A 15876-nucleotide genomic window follows, 5' to 3' on the forward strand; every position below is an offset into this window, starting at 1 on the left:
AATGGGCCTCTTCCATGCCTAGAATGTAATCTACGTGAAAGCAAGGACATTATTTTTGTTTCTTACTAGGTCCTCAGCAGAAGATGGCATATAGTAGGTACTTGTCTGCCATGTGGAGGATATATGCCTGGCATGTAGAAGTGCTCAGTATTTGTTGAAAAAATATATGCTTGGATTCTGGGCGTGGAGAGAACAGCTGTTGTATGAGGTACATGACTGACAGTTTCTTAAACTATATGCAGTTCAGTTTATCATAAGAAATATGAAAACCCTTCATTAAGTTAAATTAGTTGTTCCACTTTATGAAGAATTTGAGATATTTAGTGTTAATGCATTTAATAACCCAGGTTTTATATCAGGAAAGAATAAATTATTCCAAACTCCAATTGACAATTATATGAGCCACTCAGCAGTAATTATAGCAAAATAATAAATATTATTCTCATCAATTTTCCAAAGTTACTATTCTCCAGCAAATAAACCTACAAAAATAATATTATATACCACTTTTTTCACATTACAATAAAATCTCAGTAATTATGCTAATAAAAGATAATAAGATCTGGAAATATAAAATGCAGATATTGTGGAAATATCACCTTAGCAAAGAAACCAAAATTTCAACATAATGCAATTCTAAGACAGAACCAGATTTAAGAAGATCTGAGTATGAGGAAAGTTCCCTACAAAAACAGCCCACTACAGTCCTGAATCAGAACTTTTATGGCATAGGTCAGTCTAGAGAAGCTCCTAAGTAGCTCACATTTTTCCACCAAATATTTGACTAACATTGGTAAAAAAAAAAAAAAAAAAAAAAAAAAAAGAAAAAGAAAAAGAAAAAGAAAAAGAAAAAGAAAAAAAAAAGATGAGCGAAGTTCTTTCTTGTCCCTGTAATCTTTTGACAGAGAATTAAGACTAAAACCTCCAAGGAAAAATGAAAAAAGGAAATCAACTGGGAATAGATGTTGAATAAATTATATCTATCAACTCTGAAATAACCAAGAAATAAACCATATGAACCGGTGTTCAAACAAGCCAAGAGTTACTTTTCAGGCCCAGAAAAGTATTCAGCAGTTAAAGATACAACATCCTAGTTTTCATTACAATTAAAGTAAGTTTTATCAACAGCCTTTATTCAAAGAGCTAAAATCTCAACCAATTTCACTCACTTTTAGTAAAATAAGAAATGAAATTGTTTTTAAAACATTTAATGGTGTTTTCCTATATAAACTGTGAATACTTACATATAAACATAACTATAACCACACTATTCATACTGCTCTATAATCTTTAATGCCTGCATAAAAGCTCATCATACGTATCACGATTTATTTAATCAATCCCCTAATGTTGGATTTTTAGTTTTTTCATTATTATAAACAAAGCTGCAGGGGACCTTTCTGTATGCATCTTTTTTGGCTAAATCAAAGTTTTAACAGGTTTTAACTTTAAAAAAATGTTTTTGGGGGGCCTGGCCGGCTCAGTCAGCTAAGCGTCCAACTTCGGCTCAGATCATGATCTCAGTTTGTGGGTTCCAACCCTTCGTCAGGCTCTGTGCCAACAGTTCGGAGCCTGGATCATGCTTTGGATTCTGTCTCCCTCTCTTTGCACCCCCCCACCCCCGAGCCCTGCTTGCATTCTGTTTCTCTCTCCCAAAAATAGATTTTTTTTTAATTTTTAAATGTTTTTGGAAGTGTTTCAGCATTGATGCTATAAATGAAAACAATGTTAAAATATTTGATCCTGTCCATTTATTACAGATGTTGTCATTTACTGGGGCTTATTTACACATCCCCCACCTTTGTTTTTTTTCCTTAGTCACTAATTTTGTCATTGTTACTCAGTGTTCCAAAGTATAAATGAGGGGAAAACAGAGAGAGAGTTACACTTCTCAGCTGAATTTAAAAATAAGTTGGGGGCAGCTGAGTGGCTCAATCAGTTAAAAACGACCAACTTGGGGCGCCTGGGTGGCGCAGTCGGTTAAGTGTCCGACTTCAGCCAGGTCACGATCTCGCGGTCCGTGAGTTCGAGCCCCGCGTCGGGCTCTGGGCTGATGGCTCGGAGCCTGGAGCCTGTTTCCGATTCTCTGTCTCCCTCTCTCTCTGCCCCTCCCCCGTTCATGCTCTGTCTCTCTCTGTCCCAAAAATAAATAAACGTTGAAAAAAAAAAAATTTAAAAAAAAAAAAAAACAAAAAAAAACAAAAAAAAAAAAAAACGACCAACTTTTGCTCAGGTCATGATCTCAGGGTTCATGGGTTCAAAGCCCCACATTGGGCTCTGTGCTGACAGCTCAGTCTGGAGCCTGCTTCGGATTCTGTGAGTCCGTCACTCTCTGCCCCTTCCCCACTCGTGCTCGCTCGCTCTCTCAAAAATTAACATTAAAAAAAATTTTTTAATTAAAAAAAAAAAAACCTGACGAGCAACACTTAAGCCATATTACCTAACAGTCTTCTCAACCAAGGCTCCCAGTGAAAATAAGGCCCAAAACCTAAAGTATCCTTGTATGTAATGAATTAATTTCTCTCCTCTGCCTCTAGAGCCTACTAGCTAGGTACCAAAAACAAAAAAAAAATCAAGTGATTTTCTTCAGGTGTTAATTCTCTGTCACACTGGGAAAACCACTGCAAAAACCCAAGTACTAAAGCACATTTAACTTGATTTATATTAAAAAAAAAAAAAAGTACTAAGTGCCACACAAATATAAAGCTACAATGACATTCTTCCCTTTTTCATTCCAAGAATGTCAAAACACTTCTATTTTACTGAGTTAGCTGGGTTGGTCTTAAAGCCTAAATAAAGTCCCTCACAAAATAACTGAATATTTACTATATACGGTTTTCCTATACTAAACTATAATTGAAGTATAGCTATCTAACTAGGATATTTTGTGGCATTATGGGTCTACTGTTCACTGAAGCAAGTCCTGTAAAATACTGTGTAGTCTATTTACAGAAGGGCTTTATCAACTGGGAATTTTACACACGCATGACACACATGCACATGCTTACTTTAACTGCCAAAACATTAACATAATACAGAAAAGTAATTTGGTAACATAGTCAATGTCTACTGAAAATAGTTATTTAGATTTCTACAGGCCTGTAACTGAAAAGACAGTTTTCAAATATATCTAGATACTATACCAGAAAGCTGTTCAGAGCACCCCAAAATGTATCCTTTGTATTTCAGCCACACTAACATTAGAATAAAACTAAGGATCTCTCTTTTACAATGACAAATGGAAGGAAACATATCAAGTGAGCATTATGCATGTGTTATACTATGAAAGAGAGAGTAATTCCTCTATAGACCAGACTAAAGGCAATGGGAACACCATCTTCTGAGGGTCTGTTTCAAATTTCCTAAAAAAGCAAAAAATGGAAATAATTTTGCCAAAAATGAACAAATTAATTTCAAGAAGGGCTGTCTTTTCTTCTTTTTCTTTTCAAAAAGGAAAAATTATGATCTATTAACGTCTTATAATTTAAATAACACAATACTTGTTGGATTAAAAAAAAAAAAAAGCCAAGTTTAAAACCCAGCAGTTGTACATGACATTAGAAGAAAATGGCCCTATGGGGCGCCTGGGTGGCTCAGTCAGTTGAGCGTCCGACTTCAGCCCAGGTCATGATCTCACGTCTGTGAGTTGGGCTCTGTGCCTTGTTGGGTGTTGGGCTCCGTGTTGGGCTCTGTGCTGACGGCTCAGAGCCTGGAGCCTGCTTCAGATTCTGTGTCTCCCTCTCTCTCTCTCTCTGCCCCTCCCCCAATCGTGCTCGCTCGCTCTCTCTCTCTCTCTCTCTCAAAAATAAATAAAAATGTTAAAAAAAAAAAAGAAAGAAAATGGCCCTCAGAAAAGGAAATTCAATGAATAAAATAATTTAGAACCAGAACAAAGTAGGAAAGATCCCCACAGTTCATCCTAACAGGTGGTTTCCAAGCAAACCAGGATTTTTTTTTGGTTCTGTGAAAAGCCCCTCATCTAGATGAACTGAGTATATTTGCATACCTATGCAAGTAGTTATTTTTATACAGGAATGTTCAATAGAAAAAGTTAGGGATTCCCATTGTTTACACTTTTGAAACAACTTCCTAACCCTTTTAGCCATGATACTCTCAAGAAGACATAAGACATTTTAAGTAAATATTGCTTTTCAAAGTAAGAATTTCAAACTTTCTGGAGACACCGACCCCTGAAATGCTACAAAATCCAAAGGAAAAAATACTCAAATTAAACAACACCGTATTTCTTAAATCGGGCATACTTCTTCATATACAATCCCACTAGGAAATGCAAAATTTTCTTCCCTACACTGGCAGATTAAAACTTATCATACGATTAAAGTTAAAATTTAATAAAATTGCGTTCCACTTTGACCAACACTAAACAACCAAGTTGTTTATCACTGCGTGCAACCTGATAAAGAGCAACAATGTGTATATATTTTAGCAACGATTTTTAAGAAGATACTAAGGTGAGCCCTCCATTGACCGCGTACCCCAAACCAAAAAATTCCCACGCACTGCTGTCTATATTAGGTCTAAAAACTCACTTTGATACGCAATTTAAAGGGATAGTCACCTCCCTCTTTCCCATCCCTTCCCTCCCCTTGAAGGTCAAAGGGCTCCAGACAAAAGACAACAAAAGCACGTGACAAAAGTTTCTCCCAACACTTTCTCTCTCCAAGCCTGGAGGCTGTGCTCCTTCCCGGTACCGCGTCAGGATCGAGCTGGGCCCGGGACCAGAGGGCTGCGGCCCACAGCGGGGAGGGGGCCGCCGGGGCGAGCGGGGGAGGCGGACCCCGAGGAGGGCCCCAGCCCCAGATTGGGGGGGCCGGGCGCCGAGGATGTGCCGGGGAGCGGGCGCCTCCCGAGACCACCGCCGGAAGCGCGGGGCCCGGAGCGCGGCCTGTTACCTTTTCCTGCTCCTCTCGGAGCCGCGCCACCTCCGGGGCGCGCAGCGGCGCCGCGGCCGAGGACGAGGCCGAGGCCGAGGCGTGGGACCCGGGGTCGGCCGGGGCCTCCATGGTGGAGGCGCCGGGACCTCAGCGGGGCGAACGAGTCCTAAACAAATGTTTATGGAGGCGGCGTGGCCGGCGGCTGCCCAGCACCCGCGTGCTCGCCCTCATGCACTGCGTGCCCCTCGCTGAGGAGGCCGCGCCTGTCTTCTCCGCTGCCGCGGCGGCCGCTGCTCGCGTCCCGGCTGCCCGCGGCCGCATTTCACACGCGCATGCCGCCCGCCGCCGCCGCCGCCGCGGGCTCGAAGCAGCAGGCGGGCCGGTGAGAGCCGGAGGCGCCTGTCCGGTGGCCGGGCCGAGACAGGCGTCCTGTGGCGGCCGCGCCTCCTCCGCGCCTCCCCCGTAGGCTCCGCCCCTCGCTCCGCCCCGCGCGGCACGCCGGGAAGCGCGCGCGGAGCCCCCGCCCCTGGCCCGCCCCCCTAGTGGGTCACGTGGTGCAGGAGTGACGCGGCTGAGGCGGGCTTACCCCGCGAGGTTTGTGCTGCATTGTAGCCTCTGGAAGCTTTCATTCTATCCGGGATCCACGCTGAGTGAGTGCTCCTGGAGGTGAGCCTTGTGTCCCCTTCGTCTTCCAGTCGTTTAGCGCTGCATCTGGCGGTGGAAGCTTAATTCAAGAACCAAAGCTGCTTTGTAAGAACATAATTTAATTTTAGCAAGTTCAACTCTTTCCTGTGCCTGTTTAATGAATTAAAATATGCAATTATGTTTTGCGTGTGTATTAATTACTGTGCTTATATTAATATAGTGCTATGTTTGGACTATTTAAGAGATTTTTTCAAGGATAACTTAGCCCACACTTTTTCTCTTATTTCAGAACTATGCTCTGTTTCTCCTACAGCCTCTGGACACAGTAGGCACCCAATTAATGCTTCCTAGCCGGAACTGGCCATGCCCTAAGCACCACCTCTGCTCCAGTTCTTAACAGTAGCGATGGATCCTGTTTGTTTAGCGTTGTACAGATGGGAATAGGCTGAGGGGTATCTGCCGTTTACACCTTTGTATGCCTTCTTGCAGTTTCTCTTCCCTTTCTCTTGGCCAGCTCTCCAGTCCAGATACACCCTTTTTCCATTTGCTTCAAAGAAAGACGCAAGGAAAACTTGGGCAAATGGTATATGTTAATTCCTCTTTTCCTCACTGCATATTCAACGTCAACACCTCTGAAAGAGGCAGAATCAGAATGTTTCTCATACCACCTCCTCTATCTCCACCATCATCTCTCTATCCTCACCTACCTCAGTAGCTTCTTCTCTGGCCTCCCTGCTTCCACTCTTGCCCCTGTAATGGACTTTGTCAGCTGCCCTTTGTCTATCTCCCCTCCTTCACATGGTCTACCCTAGCCCACATAGTTCCTGTGCCTTTGGGAAGCTGACCCACCCCAGCTCCAGTCTAAAGGCATGATGCATTTCCCTGTAAATAGTTGATTCCAGAAAGGGCATGTGATACTTCACAAACAGAGTTCCTGAAGGCTTCTGAAAAAGTTCTCCCTCCTTCTTTGGAAGTGTTTCCATAAAAAAAAAAAAAAAAATCTATCCATCCCTTGGTGGGGAAGTACAGGGCATATGGCCCTGTGTATTTCAGCTCTAGTAAAACCACCCGGACACCTCTTAACCTCACAATGAAGTTGAGTCTGTGGTCAGCAGAGCCAAGAGACAGAACTTGAGTTCTTGACTATATCACAGCACTGGACTCAGGGCTGAATCAGCCAGCTCTGAAGTCTACATTACCTCTGCACTTCTGGTTAAAGAGGCCAGTAAATTTTCTGACGGATTAAGGCAGTTTGCATCATATTTTATGTCACCAGCAGCCAAAGATTCTGATTCATGTACCCCCAATCTATTTTCAGCTCAGCAGCCTGAAGGAGCTTTTAAAAATAACCAGATCATATCACTCTCCCTGCTTGAGCCCTCCATGAATTCTCACTGCAACTAAAATAAAATCCAGATGTCCTGCTAAAATTCTGTATTATATCTGACCCACCTTTCTAACTGCCTTGCAAGCCCCCTTGCCACTCATACCAACCATAATGGTTTCACTCTTCTCCTGCCTTGGGGTCTTGGCACTGGTTGATCTTGCTGCCTGCAATACTTCTGCTGGATCGTTGCATGGTCTACTCCTTTGCATCACTCAGGCCTCGATTCAAATAAAAAAGCTTCCCTGATATCCTGTCTGTAGAAGACCCTCCCCTCTCCTCCAAGCATCCTCCAGCACCTCACTTTTTAAATTTTCTTCATAGCACTTATCCCTTTTTAGGATTACCAATTTTATCTGCTTCTATACTAGTTACCATCTCTTCACAGTAGAACACCAGCTCCATGAGAACAGGGACTTGGTTGACATTCCATGAACATTTGCTGCTTCCTTCACTCAGTCCTAAGAGCTCTCAGAAGTAACAGCAGAAGAACTTGAACTGTAAAACCCAGACAGACCCAAGCTGTGGTCCCAACTCTGCCACTTGCCTGCTGACAAGTCTTAGGCAAGACCCTTAACCTGCTGAGTTTCATTCTCCTGTACAACAAGTCTCAGAGCTATACCTGCCTCAGGGTTGGCTTGAAGAATGATGGTGATCACAAGTAAAAAAGCTGACAGTGAAAACTTCCTGTATCCATCTAAAATCCTTCAAATTATAATCACTCATCCAGGTGAACATCAGCCACCCCAAAACACCTTCAATAAAACAAAGTTAAGTTTGGGGCGCCTGGGTGGCGCAGTCGGTTAAGCGTCCGACTTCAGCCAGGTCACGATCTCGCGGTCCGTGAGTTCGAGCCCCGCGTCGGGCTCTGGGCTGATGGCTCAGAGCCTGGAGCCTGTTTCCGATTCTGTGTCTCCCTCTCTCTCTGCCCCTCCCCCGTTCATGCTCTGTCTCTCTCTGTCCCAAAAATAAATAAACGTTGAAAAAAAAAATTTTTAAAAAAAACAAAGTTAAGTTTCAGCAAAAATTACTGACCCCTTTCCATGTACCAGGCCCTCCCTTGTGCATGAGAAGCAAGAGGTGATCAAGGCAGGGACCAGAACTGTCTGTGGATCTTGGAGTCAACGGAGGGCCAAAGACCTTAGATGAGGTTCTTTTAATTCTATAGGAGGTTCATCCTTAACCCCAAGGTCAAAAAATCATCCCTTCCATGAAGTTCCCCTGGTACTTCATCTGCTTATCCTTAGGGTTGTCACTGATCACTCGAATCCTTGTCGTATATGGTTTTTCTGTACACTTCAGCCTCCCCTCCAAGGAAAGGGATGAAATCATCTTTAAGTCTGAAAAATGCATAGCACAAGCATGGCAGTTGCTACAGTTGTTGCCATCTCTCAGATGCCAGTAATAGAAACTCAAAGTGAGTTATGGAAAAAAACAAAAATTTTAAAAGGAGGGATTCAGAAGGGCATGAGGCAAAATGGTGGAGTGAAGGCCCTAGGGATCCGTCCCTTCATCAAAACAACTGTCAGAGCCACTGGGTGGCTCAGTCGGTTGAGTGTCCAACTCATGGTTTCACCTCAGTCTTGATCTCATGGTTCGTGAGTTCAAGCCCCAAGAGGGGCTCAGCGATGGCGCTGACATCGCAGGGCCTCCTTAGGATCCTCTCTCTTCCTCTCTTTCTGCCCCTCCCCTTCTCTCTCTCCCTCTCTCTTTCTCTCAAAATAAATAAATAACCCTAAAAACCAAACAAACAAAAACAACTGTCAGTTGGAAACGGAAACACTCACAGAGTCAACAATATTGAAACTCTGGAACTTGAACTTTAAAAAACCAGGAGAGTGCATGATAAAGGAAAAGGTCACCAACTGTTGGTAGGGGTGGGGAGGGGTGAGAACCAGCTGCCATGCCCCATTCCTCAGCCCGCACCCCACCATGCAGCTGTGGGATTAGCAACCACCATTCCCGGAGTGGTTGGCTGATGCCAGTGTGAGCAGTAAGGTCCTTGTCCTCCAGAACATTTCGGTCAGTCTACCAGCTCCCTGAGAGACAGGTGGAGACTGGCCTTCTAGAACTGCAGCAATTTCCCCTGACAGCATCTATTGGAAGATTTAAAGGGACAGACTTTTTTTTTTTTTTTTTTTTTTTTAAGAAAATCTTCAAGTCACTGGCTGGCTGTAGAGATAACAGAATAAAAACTTCAATGACCACACGTTCCAAGGAATACACTTTGAAAAATAGTTTGGAAAAATCACTAGAGAGATGACAGCAAACTTCAACAAGCAAAAATCAGCAATCCCTGAGGAGCAGGAAAATCGGATTTCCAGAGTTCACATACTAATACTCAAAATGTCCAGTCCTCAACAAACAATACAAAACATACCAAAAAACAAGTATGTAAAGCCAATTCACAGAAAAAAAATAGTAAGAATTAGAAGCCATCCTTAAGGAAGCCCAGACATTGGAAATATTAGTCAAAGACACTAAATCAACTATCTTAAATATGCTTAATAAGCTGAAGGAAATCATCGACAAAGAACTAAAGGAAACCACACAAAAAAATTTACGAACAAGTAGGGAATGGCAATAAAGAGATCAAAATTATGAAAAGGAACAAAATAGAAACCCTAGAGCTGAAAAATACAATAAATAAAAAATAAAATAATAAATTCACTACAGGAGCCAAAAGGATTTGAGCTGGCAGGAGAAATATCAAAAAACCTTGAATAAAAGTCACTCAAAATTATTCAGTCAGGTAAAGAAAGAAAAAAAAAAAGGAGATATGAACCGAGCCTATGAGCCTGGGGGACACCACTGAGCATACCAACGGTATGCACAAGAGGAGTTCCAGGAGGAGACAGAAAGGGACAAAAAATTTTTGAAAAAATAATGGCTGAAAACTTCCTAAATTTGATGAAAGATTTGAATACACACATCCAAGAGGCCTAAGGAACTTCAAGCAAGATAAACTCAAAGAGATGTGTAGAACTGAGACACATTATAATCAAATTGTCAAAACACACAAAAAAAGACAATCTTAGAAGCAACAAGTGACAAGTAACTTGTCACATACAAGGAATCCTCAACAAGATTAACAGCTGATTTCTAATCCGAAATCACGTAGGCCATGGCACATGGGTGGCTCAGTTGGTTGGGATCAGGTCATGATCCCAGAGTCATGGGACTGAGGCCTGCATCAGGCGCTACACTGAGCATGGAGCTTGCTTAAGATTGTCTCTCTCTCCCTCCGTCCCTCTCCCTGCTCATAGTCTCGCTCTTTACTGAAACAAAAAAATAAAAACAAAAAAGCACCTCCTGTTTAAAAAAAGAAAAAAGAAATCGTGGAGGCCAAAGGGCATATTCAGTTCCGAAAGGAAAAAACAACCTCTCAACGAAGATTTCTTTCTTAGATGAACTATCAAGAATGAAGGAGAAATTAAAACATTTCCAGATAAATAATAACTGAAGGGGTTCATTACTAGTAGACTTGCTTCACAAGAATTGCTAAAGTGAGTCTATTGGACTGAAATGAGAGAACACCAGACAAGAACTCAAAGTCATGTGAGAAATAGAGAACACTGATAAAAGTAGTGACTAAGAAAAAAATTTTTTTTGATAAAAATAAAAAAAAAGTAGTGACTATGCAGGTAAATATAAAAACCAGTATTACCGCAGGTTTGGTTTGTAATTCCTCTATTTTCAACTACAATTTAAAAGGCAAATGTATAAAACAGTAATTACAAATCTATGTTAAGGGGCACACGATGTATAGGAATGTGATCTGGGACAATAACAATATAAAGGGAGAAGGACAAAACTGTATAGAAGCACAGTGTTTGTATACTATTGAAACTAAATTGGTATTATTCAAACTAGGATGTTATAAGTTCAAAATGTGAATTATAGTTCACAAGGGAACTACTACTACAATAACTGAAATATATACATACAAGGAAAAAAGGGAATCAAAGCGATACACTATAAAATAATCTAATAAATAAAAAATGTAGGAATTGAACAAAAAAAGGTACACACACAAAAATGGCAGAACTAAGTCCTTCTTTACCAACAATTTCTTTAAATGTAAACGGATTAAACGGTCCAATTAAAACAAAGATTGGTAGAATGGATTTTTTAAATGATTGATCTATATGCTGTTTACAAGAAATTCACTTTAGATTGAAAGACACAAAAGAATTGAAAATAAAAGAATGGTGATACGGGCTGAACTGTCACCCCTTCAAATTCACACATAGAGGTCCTAACCCCTAGTACCTCAGAATGTGACTATGTCTGCAGATAGGGCTTTGAAAGGTGAATATGTTAAAATGAACACATTAAAAGGGCCATTTGAGTGGGCCCTAATCCAATCTGGCTGGTGTCCTTATAAGAAGGGGATATTTAGAAGAGAGCTTGGTGGCTCAGTCGGTTAAGCATCTGACTTTAGCTCAAATCATGACCTTCTGGTTGGTGAGTTACAGACAGGTGTCGGCTCTGTGCTGACAGTGTGGAACCTGCTTCAGATTCTCTGTCTCTCTCTCTCTCTCTCTCTCTTTCTGCCCCTCCCCTCCCTCTCAAAACTAAACATTAAAAAAACAGCAGGGAATATGTAGAGACACAAGGGACACGTGCACACACAGGGATGACCATGTGAAGGGGTAGCAAGAGGGCAGCCGTTTGCTAGCCCAAGAGAGGGGCCTCAGTGTTAACCAACCTAGTCACACCTTGATCTTGGACTTATATCCTCCAGAACTATGAAAAAATAAATGTCTGCTGTTTAAGTCACCAAGCCTATGGTATTTTGTTATGGTGGCCCTAGCAAACTAATATATCAATAACCTAACTGTATACCCCGAGGAACTAGAAAGAAAAGCAAGCAACCCAAAGCTAGCATAAGGAAGAAATAACAAAGATTACATGAGGGAGAAACAGAGAATAAAAAACAACAGAGGAAATTAATGAAACCAAAATTTATTCTCAGATAAATATCGATGAAATTGACAAACCTTTACTAGATTAAGAAAAAGAGAGACTCAAATTTTCAAAACCAGAAATTAAAATAGGATACTACTAGCTATTTTACAGAAATACTATGAACAATTATATGCAACAAATTGGATAAGTCTACATGAAATGGGAAAATTCCTAGAAAAATACAAACAAAACTAACTCAAGGAAAAATAGAAAATTATAAAAAGGCCATTAACAAGTAAGGAGAATGAATCATTAATCCTACCAACAAAGAAAAATACAGAACAAATGGTTTCAAAGGTGAATTCTACAAAACATTTAAAAAATAGTCATCAATTCTGCTTAAACTTTTCCAAAACATTGAAGAAGGAATGCATTCTATGAGGTCACTAAGACACTGGAAGAAAGAAAACTATAAGGGTGCCTGGGTGGTTCAGTGGGTTAAGTGTTCTACTCTTGGTTTCAGTTCAGGTCATGATCTGGGGATAGAGCCCCATCATCTGTGGGATAGAGCCCCATGTCAGGCTCTCTTGGGATTCTCTCTTTCCTCTCTCTCTGCACCCCCTAGTCACTCTCTCTCTCTCTTTCTCAAAATAAATAAATATTGGGGGGAAAAAAGGAAAACAATAGGCTAAAGTCCTTATGAATATAAATGCAAAAATCCTCAACAAAATATGAACACACAAGTTCAACAGCATATTATAAAGATTATACACCATGACTATGCAGAATTTATCCCAGGAATACAAAGTTGTTTCACCATATGAAAATCAACCAATGTAATATACCACATTAATAGAACAAAGGAAAACAAAACACATGATAATCCAAATTGATGCAGAAATAGCACTTGATAAAACCCAACACCTTTTCATGACTAAAAAAAACAATAAACTAGTAATAGAAAGAAACCTCAACATTATAAAGGCCATATATGAAAAACGCATAGGTAACATACTCAAGGGTAAACGACAAAGTTTTTCCTCTAAGATCAGGAACAAGAAAGAGATGTTTGCTTTTACCACTTCTATTTAACATAGTATTGGAAGTTCTAGCCAAAGCAATTAAGCAAGATAAAGAAATAAAAAGAAGCCATATTGGAAGAGAACAAAAAAAATTATTTCTTTCAGTAGATGATATGATTTTATATATAGAAAACCATAAAGAATCTACACACAAAAAATAGCTTAGAGCAACAAACTCAACAAAGTCACTGGATACAAAATCAACACACGAACATCAGTTACATTTCTATACACTAGCAATGAACAATCTGAAAAGGAAATTTTTAAAAATCTCACTTGTACTAGCATAAAAAATATTTAGTAATGAATTAAACTAAGGAGGCATAAAAAATTGTGCACTTAAAACTACAAAACATTCTTGAAATAAATTAAAGAAAACACAAATAAATGGAAAGATATTTACATTCATGGGTTGGAAGACTTAATAATGCTAAGAGGAGAACTGTTATGGATGGAATATTTCCCCAAAATTCATATGTTGAAGCTCTAACCTTCAATATACTATATTTGGAGATAGGTCCTTTGTGGAAGTAATTAAGGTTAAGTGACATAATAAAAATAAGGCCTGTGGGGTGCCTGGGTGGCTCAATTGGTTAAGCGCCTGACTTTGGCTCAGGTCATGATCTCATGGTTTGTGGGTTTGAGCCCCATGTTGGGCTCTGTGCTGACAGCTCAGAGCCTGAAGCCTGCTTTGAATTCTGTGTCTCCCTCTCTTCTCCTCCCCTGCTTGCACTCTGTCTCTCTCTCTCAAAAATAAATAAACATTAAAAAATTTAAAAAACAAAAATAATAAGGCCTGATCCAATAGGATCAGTGTCCTTATAAGAAGAGACACCAGAAAACTCATTCTCTTCACACACACACTAAGGAAAGGCCAAGTGAGGACACAGTGAAAAAGCTGTCATCTATAAGTTAGGAAAAAATCTTTTACCAGAAACTGAACTTGCTTGATCATTACCTTGATCATGGACTTCTAACCTCCCAAATTATGAGAAAATAAATTCCTATTGCTTAAACCACCCATTTTGTGGTATTTTGTGATAGCAGCCCAAGCAAATTAATAAACAGTGCTCCTAAAAGCAGTCTATAGATTTGAAGCAATCCCTATCGAATCCCAGTGTCGTATTTTGCAGAAGTACAAAAACCCATCCTAAAATTTATGTGTAATTACAAGGGACCCTCAATAGCTGAAACAATCTTGAGGAAGATCAAAGTTGGAAAAGTCTCACACTTCCTGATTTCAAAACTTACTTCAAATCTATGTTAATCAAAACACTGTTACTAGCGTAAGGATAAACACATTGACTAATGGAATTGAATGAATAGCCCCAAAATGAACCCTCCCATATATGGTGAATTGATTTTTGACAAGAGTTCCAAGATCATTCAATAGGTAAAGAACAGTCACATCAACAAATAGTACTAAGGACACTGGATATCCACATGCAAAGTGATGACATTGATCCCTTACCTTATACCGTATACAAAAATTAACTCAAAATGAATCAGACCTAAACAAAAGACCTAAAACTTTAAAACTCTTAGAAGAAGTCATAAGGGAAAATCTTCATGATTTTGGAATTGGCAATTTCTTAAATATGACACTAAAAGCACAGGCAGCAAAAGAAAAATATAAGTATATTTGACTTCATTAAAACTTAGTAAAAACTTTTATGCATCAAATGACACTTTCAAGAGAATGGAAATATAACACAAGGAAGAAATATTTACAAATCATGTATCTTATGAGGGTTTAATATGAAGAATATCTAACTCTATATTTATCTATCTCTATTTCTATATTTATATATATTTATTATATATATTTATATATAGATACATAGAAAGATATAGTTACATCTCCTACAACTCGACCACAACAACAAAAAAGAAAACAATTCAAAAATGAGGAAAGGACTTGAAAAGAAAAAAGGACTTCTCAAAAAAAGATGTACAAATGTCCAATAGACACGTGAAAAGTTGCTCAATGACCCTAACCATTAGGGAATGCAAGTCTAAACCACAATGAGATACTGCTTCATGGCCTCTAGGACGAATATGAAGAAGAAGGAGGACAAGGTGGATGAGGAGAGGGAGGGAGGGAAAGAAGAAAGAAAGGAAAGAAGAAATAACAAGTGTTGGCAAGTATGTAGAGAAATTGGAACACTCTTTCATTGCTGGTGGGAATGTAAAATGTTATAGCTGCCGTGGGAAAGTTTGGCAATTTCTCAAAAGGTTAAACACAGATCGTATGAACAAATAGTTTCACTCCTCGACATATACCCCAAAGAACCGAAAACAAATACTCAAATACATCTGTGTTCGTAGCAGCATTACTCACAGCAGCCAAAAAGTGAAAAAAATCCAAGTTTCCCTCAACAGATAAGTGGATAAACAAAATGTGGTGTGTGTATATATTTTGTGCGTATACATATGCATATGAACGTTACTCAGTCATCATAAAGAGGAATTAAGTTCTGATCCATGCTACAACATTGATGAACCTTGAAAGCATAAAGTAATATAAAATTAATATGAAATTATGAAAACCCAAGTGAAATAAACCAGATGCAAAGGTAAAAATATTGTATTATTCCACTTATATGAAATACCTAAAGCAGGTCGATTGATGGAGACATAAAGTAGATTAGAAGTCACCAAGACCTGGTTGGGGGATGGGAGATGGGGGCCATTGCCTAATGGTTACAGAATTTTTCTGTTGGGAGTAATAAAAGTTCTAGAACGAGTGGTGACACAACATTGGTTAAATGTTACACAACATTGCGAATGTACCCAATGCCACTGAATTGTATAAAGATGGCTAAAGTAATATATTTTATGTTATATTTTCCCACTGAAAGAAAAAAAAAAAAAAAACAACGGGCTTTGTTTCCTCATGTAACTGAAAAGTTCAGTTACAGAAAGTTAGTTTCAGATAAGGCTACACCCAGGAGCATCA

At 39.8% G+C, this 15876-nt stretch overlaps 1 protein-coding gene across 1 annotated transcript in view; it reads right to left on the reverse strand.

The window, feature by feature from the left end:
* URI1 (URI1 prefoldin like chaperone) overlaps nucleotides 1-5314 on the reverse strand; it is a 79946-nt gene extending 74632 nt beyond the window's left edge. The window contains exon 1 of the mRNA XM_047078330.1: nucleotides 4914-5314. Coding sequence (XP_046934286.1) covers nucleotides 4914-5024 — 111 coding nt within the window. The 5' untranslated portion in view covers nucleotides 5025-5314. The remainder of the gene's footprint in view (nucleotides 1-4913) is intronic.
* Between the last annotated feature and the right edge of the window lie 10562 nt (nucleotides 5315-15876).

The sequence above is a fragment of the Lynx rufus genome, unplaced genomic scaffold, assembly GCF_022079265.1.
Source record: "Lynx rufus isolate CCGP_SWC_20201006 ecotype Redwood Valley unplaced genomic scaffold, mLynRuf1.p SCAF_16, whole genome shotgun sequence".
Taxonomy (NCBI): domain Eukaryota; kingdom Metazoa; phylum Chordata; class Mammalia; order Carnivora; family Felidae; genus Lynx; species Lynx rufus.